This window comes from Lygodium microphyllum, chromosome 7 (assembly GCF_053477565.2).
Source record: "Lygodium microphyllum isolate KBCC chromosome 7, Lygodium_microphyllum_v1.1.10, whole genome shotgun sequence".
In the NCBI taxonomy this organism is placed as follows: domain Eukaryota; kingdom Viridiplantae; phylum Streptophyta; class Polypodiopsida; order Schizaeales; family Lygodiaceae; genus Lygodium; species Lygodium microphyllum.
The window spans coordinates 3152105-3162240 of record NC_141141.1 but is presented as its reverse complement, the minus strand read 5'-3'; the positions used below and the strand labels follow the sequence as shown (position 1 = coordinate 3162240).

The following is a 10136-nucleotide window of genomic DNA, read 5'->3' as shown; positions in this document are numbered from 1 at the left end:
AATGCTGAGATGTTAAGAGAATGCCTTACTCTATGGGTATGATGGATGAGGTGAGTCTCTCAAGAAAGAGGCGTTCACAGTGTTTGAAGGTTCTCAATCCCAAGGCTCAAATCTCAAGTTGTATAAAGGAAGTTAGCTGCAGTGGTTCAAAAGAGGTCATGTGACCTCTCTAGATTTTTGGATACGCCAGCTTGCATCTCTAGAAAATGCTGTGTAGATTCCTTCACTACTGTCAATTTCACATTATAAACTTTCTGGTAATATAAACCTAAGACCTCAGCAACCTGAATTGATCTATTAAGAACTGGGCATAAAATATCACCTTCCATGATGATGGATGATCCAAACTCATGTTTATGTACCGTCAAAAAGTATACTCGAACTCAAATCACCATAAATTACAGATTCACTGCAACTTGAATGGTGCAAGTAAATGTATAGCACCTGACCTGACTTTTTTTGCTTCAGCACAAAATCTTTACAGTGAGTTGTCAGACATGATAGTAAAAACAGTCGGAAAGCTGAAAACTGCTTTCCTGCAATTCTTTACGTTACAAAGGCATCAAAGCCTATTTACAATGCTATTCTTACAAAGCTTCCCATAATAGGAAGGGAAGAGCTGCAAAGTAGTGAATGCCAGTGTTTAAAAAAGGTGTAGGTAATGGTGTGCAAATCAAAGATAGCACACCACATCAATGGGAACAGGCAAGCCAAAATGTGATCCTTTTCAATGCGTCGGGATAGGGTGCCCTCGTAAAGGCCTGAAGCACCAAAAGATGGAAATATTAGAGCTTCTTGCAGAAACATAAAGCACACATCTACTTGAAAGATCCTGTCACATTATTTACCTGTACACATGTATAGGCCCAGCAGTTGCAGCTTGTGTCAGGCCTCCAAAATGTCCTTCTAATTGCCTTTGCAACAAGAGTGAAACTTGGCACAATGTTTACCTGCACATCTGTATAGGGCTCCAGCATTGCGACTTCTGTCAGGCCTCCAAAAATGTCCTGCTCTTGCCATTCGACCCTAGACTAGAACTTGGCATAGACTCAAGTCAACCACTCTCACTAGCACAGCCATCTAATATTCCAGCTTCAGGCATCCCTTGTTCATCGGACCTAGATTGATTATGCACTGAGTGGACACGAGAGGCCTCTAAGTTGGAAGTATTTTGAGAATCACCTGAACACAAGTGACTAATACCTCCTACACCAAGGGGAGCCTGTGAATACAGAGGACTATGACTCGGTTGTTGCAATGAGTCAGACCCTCCAGGATACATTTGAGAGAGAGGCACACTAGCTTTGCCAACTTCCAACAAAAAGCCAGGATCTCTACAAATGGCTTCCCATGAGTTGCTCAAAAACTCAGCAGCAGTCAATCTGCCCTCAACGATGGTTGAATTCTTCACTGGCCACTGAGTTAATGCCACCAAAGCATCTAAAACAGGAGGCAAACCCTGAGAAGCTGCCATCTGGCCTCCAGGCAGTACAGTGCTGAGTGGGTTGGACATGCTCATCCCCGACATCAATGCTTGACCAATACCAGGCTGATTAGATGTTATGAAGTCCTTATCAGACTGCCTTACTTCACCAACCGAATCACAAAGTGAATCTGCTTTTTCAAGGATGCCATGATCCAAATGAAAGTTCACATTCGATTCAGTATTCTCATCCTGCATTTGTCCCATGTCAGATATAGCAGCAAGAATATTGACACCACCATTCTGCAGCTCTGTAATCTGTCCATTCGAGCACTTGGGAAAATTGGTAACAGTTTCATGAGACTCTGCAACATTACCCACTGATTTCCCTGCAAAGTTACCTTGTAATATGTCAGCTTCTGTGCTATTAGGTCCTAAAATCCCAGAAGAATTCACTGACAAGGAGCCTTCCACAGATTTTGATGAACTGCCACTTGAAACACTCATCCCAATGTTGCTTGAAGTAATGCCCATTGTTTGCTGCGAGCATGGTGCTATCTGTGGAAGAAGCAACTGCCCAAAAAGCTTTAAATCGCTGGAACACTCCTGCACTTCAGAAGTCATTTGAGACCTCAACATAGATTCAGAACGTTGACGGACTACCACTGGCTGCCGGAACTCATCAGATATAACCTGTTGAAATGCAAGCAATGCCTGGGAGTCAGAGTTCCTCAGTCTTAAGAGATCCGATCCCATAGCTGCTAGCTGAATGATTCTAAGAGCAGCAAGCTGCCGCTGCTGCTGTTCTTGATTAGTATTAATCTCTTTTGGCAGCTGACAAGCTGCATAATTTTGCTTAGGAAGCTGTGAAAGATCAACTGCATGCTGTCTCTGAACCTGCGATTGAAATTGAACATGCTTCTGCAACTGTTGAAGCTGCTCTTGCTGCAGGGGCATATGAATCTGTTGAAGTAAAACCTGTAAGTTTGACTGCATCTGATCAATCTGGAATCGGAACAAATCTGTCTGTTGTTGCCACTGAGCATCATTTTTACTTTGACTTGGAGGGAGCCCCTGGTTCAGGAGGTTCAGAGACAGTGTCTTGTGCACCGATTGAGTCAGTGCTTGTAATCGAGATTGCTGATGTTGCTGCCAGTGAGGCCACTGAGGCTGCAATTGCTGCACCACAGCATCTGCTACTTGCTGCTGTAAATGTTGTTCAACAAGATGCTGCTGAAGGAGATTCTGTGCACTCGTTTCCTGTAGATGAGCAGTTTGCTTTATGAGATGCTGAGCAACAGGGGAGATAAGGTCCTGGTGAACAGCAACATGTTGCAACTCATGAAGCTGGTGAACAGCTGAAGTTGATGTTTGCAGTTGCAGAGGCAGAGCAGTCACAAGAGGACCTAAGGACTGCTGTAAATGTTGTTGATTGACTGCCTGTTGCATCTTAGAAGAGGAGCCTAAATGTGATTGTTGTGTAGGAACAACATTAACAGGACCAAAAAGAGAAGTGAAAACTGGCATAGTCCCTGGAATACTAGAGCTCTGAAGCAAACCCGTAGAAGGATATATCCTTTGTGTGTTGAGTGTGTCTATTAAAACCTGGCTTGAGTTCCCCCCTATATGACTCATATATGCCAGAGTGTCTACCATTACTTTACTTTCTACCCCTTCACTAGAGACCAGTGCAGTAGGGTTGAACTTGATAGTACTGCCATCTTTTTGCACACACAATTTCTGTGATGCAATCTGCATGTCAACATTACTCACATCAATATCTTCTGCCTTGCGTTTCTTTGATGAACCTCCTCTTCCACTGCCACTAACAATTCCTTCAGTTATCAAACTTAGCTTAGCCTTGGAGTTCTGATAATAAGTTTTGATTTGAGTTAGGGATTTTGCTGGTAAACTTTCACAGAGGCGGTCCCAGTTTTTCCCATGGATTTTAATTATATCTATGAACTTCTCTTTTTCTTCTGGAGTCCATGATGTAGGTTCTCTTCTGGTCTTTGTATCCAACAGTTTTGCAGCCTTGTCTTTTCCAAGCACAGTTTGTGTCTCACAGGCAACTGATACAGGACATGGTAGCACCACTACAGATGCAGTAGCTTCGGAAGCTGAAGGACATGTGCCATTAACAAAAGCAATTGATTCCATCCCACTTACTGGCTCCGCGATCCTTTGTTGAAACCTTGAATGGTCCAGACTCTCTTGATCAACTGTAAAATGATTCTTTGGACTATTACCAGTATCCGCATCGTAGGTCGTTCTCACAGCATCACTGACAAAGCCTGATGTAGAACTACAACCCCCCTTCTGAGCTTTGACTTCAACATCCTGAGATGTCTGATCTTGCAGGGTTCTCACCAGATTATTCATTACCTCACAACTTGGATCTGGCACATTTTCCACTTTAACAGGCACAGAAACTTGAAATTTCTCCTCGGGCATCTCTATAAATGTAGCCATTTCCACAGCTTGCTGACAGAATGGTTCATAGACAGTACCATCTGAATCCCCAGTAGCAGCTTGTCCCTGTCTGTTATTATTCAAGTCCTCAATTGTTCCCTGACTTAACTGAATTTTGCTGCTTCCCTGAAAGCTTGACTTGTGGCTTTCCAGAAGCAGGTCTAGGCCCAACCGCTTTCGAGTTTTACTGAAAAAGGCTTTGCACTGACCCTGATTCTTTGTACCTACATGCAAAGAAATGCTTTTGAAATCTTTCCCAAAAAGGGCTACAGCATCTAAAAAGCGTTCCCTTTCACCATCTGTCCACAACAAATCCCCTTCTTCAGTAGGTCCCTTGAGAGAACGACAATGATTTATCCGACCTCCCCTCAATCCTAGAGGTTGATGCTCTCTGCTGAGCTTCCCTGCCCGTCCAGCGCTTTGACACTTGTAGCTCGGACTGCTTATCCAACATGAACTTGTACCTGTAAAAATGAAATTAGCATATGCTCTGCAAACACACAAATACACATTTGCCAAAAACGTGACACATACCTCCATTTGCTTTAGCTGTATTTCGAACCACCCTAGGGGACTCCTTTGCAGCAGAGACAACAGCAGCAGCAGCAGCAGCAACAAGTGACAATCCTTCAGCAGTTACACTTGCTTTCCGATGTTTATTATCTACTGAGGTGGTTGTTGCAAGATAAGCAGCACCCGACCGCAAACCATCCCTCCTCTTCCTCAGTTTATGTTTGCGGTGTATTATCTCAAAGTCCTCAGACTTCTGGTTTTGATAATAAAACTGTATGCAATCAGCAACTGTCTTGTGCTCAAAAAAGGAAGCAATTACTCTGAAATTTTTCCCAAACAAGGAAAATTTATCCAGAAACATCCTTCTTTCATCCTCTGCCCATGGGTTTAATGCTTTGCGCTCCTGCTCAGCAGCAATAGGATCCTCGACAAGAGCATTCTTGCTTGCAAACCTGTGAGCAACTCTATCTTTTTCCTCCAGTAGCATTGATGGCATCTTTATATAGACTCTTTCAGGCTCACAGAATAGAAAGTTCTTGCCCGATTGAACCCTCTGGTGTATGCCATCAGGGGTAGAAAAGCCTGTTACAAAAACATGGTGCAAAACTAAATACCGGAAATCTAGCATACACAGGAGCAGTTTCCTTTCTAAAAATACAATATGTGCTGTATTGTTAAATAAAATCCAGGGAACTTACACAATCGATGATGTAGCATTAGAGCAGCTTCCTGTTTTTCTAACACCTGCTCATCCTGTGTAATAACTTGTTGATTAAGAACAACCTGCTCTTGTTTCCAGGAATCCCTCAAAACCCGATACTTAATAGCCAAAACTCTCTCCTTGAATTTTGAAAATTGCTTCTCTTTGACAACCCTCATTGCTAAACATCTCCTCTTTGCTTCATTGTCTTCAACTTTGTACGCCCACACAGTGGGTTCTTGTGAGCTACAAAGGGGCCTTTCACATGCAGTAGAAGTATTACAGTTGAGCAACAAATGGGACAAAGCACCAAAAGACTGTTTGGCTCTCTCTTGGTTTGATGATACAATGGAAAACTTAGGGCCTTGTGTACTACCCACAGCACCATTTGCCTTCTCAGTTTTGCTTGGGACTGCATTTGATTGGAAAAATAACTTTTCATTGCACTCCTCATTTTCCTGAGTATCCTCACTCTTTTCATCTCCTAGAAGAATCCCATCATCCTTCACTTCATAGGTTGCATTTTGAAGTCTGACAGTAATTGGGACTAGGGAGCAAATGTCTTCTTCTCTAGTTTCAGGCACACTATCTACTTTTGAAGGACATTTCATTTCCCTTGTAAGTCCAACAGCTGCTTGGTCTTCAGAAAGCTGTACCTCAGCGCTTTTAGAGGGAAACTGTACGTTTGAATCATCTCCCAATTGCAAAATCTCTCTTTCAACCAAATCAATTTCATACTCCAATTTCTCCACTTGCTGCATGAGCAAAGTTTTTGAAAGACAGCAAGAATCATTATTGTATTTCAACAGAAATGCTTGCACTTCCTGAAGGATCATAGGAGTTTCTGGGGTGTGATCAGATTCAACTTCTTGTACAAGATCTAAGGTGCTATTGACCTTAGTAGACAACTCATCAGGTTCATGTAATGATTTTTCTCCAGCTGTCTCTTTTACAACTGTAGACAAACCTTTGATACTTCCTGGTCCAACTTGCATTTGGACAGAATCTGCTTAAAACAAATGAATGCATTTATATTAGTGCTGTTGATGGCAAATATAGGTATGGATCAACCATAACCCAGCCACATGGACAAGCTTATCTAAGGCATGAGAGTATCATCTACAATAAGGTCTAAAACAAATTAATACATTTATATTAGTGCTGTTGATAAGAGACCTTTATATCAAAGCAGATGACCTCCTCATGGAGAATTTTATTAAAAAAGTTGCACTGAAAGCCTTAATAAATTACAAAGATTTAGACAGTAAAGTATGTCACACACCAAAGCAAGTGAAAGAAGAAGTCTCCAACAACGAGACCCTAAGTAACAATCGGCACAGTGGACAGAATCGCCCCAAGCTAACAGAAATTACCACTGAAGGAAGCCAAAACTCCTTTGTAGTTCACAGCTTTCTCATCACCAAAAATGTCAAACACTAGAGGTAGAGGTTCAAAAAAGTATGTTTTCTTTATTTACACAGTCAGGAGCCTCCAAAGCAATCCAGGGTGAAGGTAACAACTGCCTAGAATCACCATCACTCCAGCTGACCACATTACCTGACAAGTTATATTGTGTTATGTCTGATCTAGCCACCTTTGTCCAGCTTAGACCAGGTCTATCCTTTACACCATCCAAGTGCAGCTCGGTGCTCTTATAGCAACTTGGAGGCTCTCCAATTCTCTCACACTGCACAGGGCATCTACCAGACAGGTCATAAAATAAGCCCTCAGCGATGTTATTTCACCCCAACGTATCTGTACCTCAGCATAACAAACCAAGTTCACAAACCTCTCAAACTATGATGGATCATAGGAGACCTCAATGTTGAATTGCAGTTGTCACAATTGGATATCAGTGAAGCTCTGTGCTCTTATAGCACTCCAATTCACTTGTACACCGCACAGGGCATCCACCAAACGGGTCACAAAATGAGCCCTCAGCTCGATGTTATTTCATCCCCACGTATCTGTACCTCAGCATACCAAACCAAGTTCACAAACCTCTCAAACTATGATGGATCATGGGAGACCTGAAGGCTGAATTGCAGTTGTCACGATCGAATATCAAAGAGATTTCAGAAAAAAGTAATCTAACAGAAATGGAACATTTTCCCAGAGCAACTGCTTAACTTTTGATAAGCTGCAAATTTATTATGTGATACACAGTTGCAATATAGAGAAGTCTGGTAACCTCTTTAGATACAAAATAACAGCCAACAAAGTACCTGCAAAATTCTGGAGTGGCTTGCAGTTAGGAGTAGCACAGCCACTATAACAAGGAGAACCTTTAATCTGACTCCCTCCAAATGGTCCATCAACCAAATCACCACCATCACTTGTATGTGCAGTCATTGGATCTTCCTCAACTTTAGCCTTTTCATACTTTGCAAGACCCTGACCCCAAGTTAATCGTGGTTTTTTATTCGGAAAAGCTTGTCCAACATTGTCACATGTTGAATCAGGAGAGAAGCAGCTCTTTACAATTGGTGATTCAGGAGGTGAGGAAGTTACAGGGAGCTCTGATGCAGGTCCACCTGAACTTGGCTCTCTAAACAAAAAACTAGGCAAGTGATTAGGACTCTCAATAGAATGCAGAATTCTTTTCCAGTTTACCAAATCCTCCCGCGAGCGGTGTCTGCCAGAACTTCTAACATCTGAAGATCTACTGTCTCTGCTTGAACCGTATCTGTCAATTCTTCCCTCCAAAAAACTCCACTCCCTAGTAGACTCAAGCTTGGGAAGTGAATAAGTTCGTCTGTGGTAATCTGACTTGTTCCAAGCCCTATCCCTGAAATCCAACTCCCTGTCAAACCTGTGAGAAGTGCTGTGCTTTGACCTTTCCCTGTACCGCGTACCCAACCCATCATGGCCATGTGGCTGTGCAACCGTGTCCAACCTGGGACTAGAGCCAGATCTTCTGTCAATAGGGGAAAGGCTAGATTCTCTGTAGTGGAGCCCACCTCCCAGGTCCCTGGCAGGTCGTTCTGTATTGGGACTTCTCCTGTACCTTGGGCTTGGACCAAACCCATTCCTTTCCATCTTCCCATTGCCATTATCAAAAGATTGTGCCTGCCACATACCATATTTTCCATAACCTGGGCCATGCTCATCCCACTTATCTACCTTGCCATCTTCAGCAGCTGAAGATGTAAAACGACCAGTATTTCCATCAACTGGCCGAGCCATGTTGGTGTTGTACCTGCCATACCTCGGACTTGGACTACATTCAACCCTTTCTGCTTTGCCACGCTCAGTGGGTGAAGTCATAAACCGGGGTGAGCTTGAGTCATAAGAGCACGCAAAACTGCTGTCATACCTGCAACTTTCCAAACCTGCTCCGTGCCGACCTGTGTACAAAAAGCAGTGAGGAAACTTATGACATAAGACTGGCATATTAGGTTTTCAAAAGAGGGTACGTACTCTTCACTGAAGGTTAAGATACAGTACCTAGAGGCCGCCTTCTGCTTGTAAAACTGGGACTTGAACAGAGCACAGAGGAGGATCTATGGGTAGAACGCCTGTCAAGAGACGGAGACAATTCGTTCTTGCCATACGAAGGATATCTGTATTCCCTGTCTGCCCTTTCATACCTGGTGTCGCCGGCGAATAGATGCCTTCCAAAGGCAGAGGAGGCATGGTCGACAGGAAGAGAAGGCGAGGCCGGCTCCCGCGCGTATGACGCTGCTGCGGATCGGGCATCCCCTCCGCCGGAACTGTACATCTGCTTTTTATCTCACAATTTCGCTCTCTGTGCCATGGTAAAACAGGAACCTGCAGCAAGAGGGGGCGAGGTCTCGGAGCTTGGAAGCGCCCATGCTCGTCGAGGAGACAAACAGAAAAAGCTAAGGAAGGGGGGATGTCTGCGTCCGAGGTCAAGGAAAGCACAGGGAAAACCCAGAACGCAGAGGGAAGCCAATCTCAGAGGGTATAGAGAGATAAGGGGACACAAGATCGACAGAAGGAGAAAGGGGGACGAGAAGGAGAGCGACAGGGTGAATGAAAGCAGCAGTTTTTTTTTTGTGGGTGTGTTGGATGTTGCAGAAAAGAGAATTAAGAGGCGACAAGATGATCAGAGAGAGATATGGAAAGAAGGGGGCGCCTTTGCCTCCATGAAAGGGCCTTATTACACTATAAAAACCACCGTGGGCTCCGGAGTCCGGACAACAACGAAACCGACGCCCTGTTTCCCAATCTCACAGACCTGGATTCCTCCACGTCATCATCCACCACATCAGCCCAATTTCGGGGGTCTAAGACTACTTCTACATGTGAGTTCTAGGTCCACTCCTAAGGGCTGGGTCACACCAACGTGCATAGGTACAGCAAAACATTTGCATGTGTGGAGTTCCGTGCCAGTCGCACCGAATTGTGCTTGCAAAAACAATATGCGAGATGCTGGAATGTGATGGCTTGCAATTGGATGTGCATTTAACGGTAGTGTGGCTAGAAGGTTGACGTATAAGCTTTTGGAGTTCGTCTTCAGATCAGATTGGTTAACTCCACCAATATCACCATGACACTACATATTTTCATGGTTTTAGTAGGGAGAGGGGAGGGTTTTGGTAGCCTCGATTCCCCCACTAATGTTGGGTACAACTAAGGGTTAGGGGGGTGAGCACCATCATTCAACTCTCCCCACTAATACTGGTGCAACCCAGCTCTAAGGGATGTGTCATGTGTGATTATTGTGCATAGAGGAAGATCCCATTGCCCCTACATATACAGCTTTACACCACAAAGGGGGGAAGGGTGAAAGGCCTCACACACAAGGCACCACATTGAACTATGATTTACACTTTTCAAACGTGCCACAGTGTAAATGAGGCCTCCTCTAACTAAATTTAATCTAGCATATTAATCCTAGAAGACAAGAAATTGAATAACAAAAATGTTGAAGCATGGCCATGCCATGGAAAATACTTCCATTAATCCACAACACTAGGTAGCCATGGCTACTGCAAGAAAGTACATTTAATAACAACTAATGCTAATGCTAAGTTGAGTTTTTGATTATTGACAAATGAGCAA

The 10136-nt window shown here is 43.7% G+C and overlaps 1 protein-coding gene across 1 annotated transcript; it reads right to left on the bottom strand.

Moving 5' to 3' along the window:
* Nucleotides 1-372: 372 nt before the first annotated feature.
* On the bottom strand, nucleotides 373-9200 carry LOC148033130 (uncharacterized). The gene is made up of 6 exons (XM_087680857.1): nucleotides 8556-9200; nucleotides 7334-8455; nucleotides 5107-6114; nucleotides 4430-4990; nucleotides 849-4359; nucleotides 373-761 (listed from the first exon to the last, which is right to left on the bottom strand). Exons 1-5 carry the CDS (start codon nucleotides 8827-8829, stop codon nucleotides 1055-1057), a joined length of 6270 nt encoding a protein of 2089 aa, XP_087536983.1. The 5' UTR covers nucleotides 8830-9200; the 3' UTR covers nucleotides 373-761; nucleotides 849-1054.
* Between the last annotated feature and the right edge of the window lie 936 nt (nucleotides 9201-10136).

Excerpts from the sequence above, each read along its gene's own strand:
- LOC148033130 (XM_087680857.1), bottom strand. The coding sequence starts at position 8,829 with ATGTACAGTTCCGGCGGAGGGGATGCCCGATCCGCAGCAGCGTCATAC. Across the intron at positions 8,456-8,555 it reads AAGCAGAAGGCGGCCTCTAG|GTCGGCACGGAGCAGGTTTG; the intron begins GTACTGTATCTT and ends TTTTGTACACAG. Across the intron at positions 4,991-5,106 it reads AATGCTACATCATCGATTGT|GCTTTTCTACCCCTGATGGC; the intron begins GTAAGTTCCCTG and ends TTTTTGTAACAG.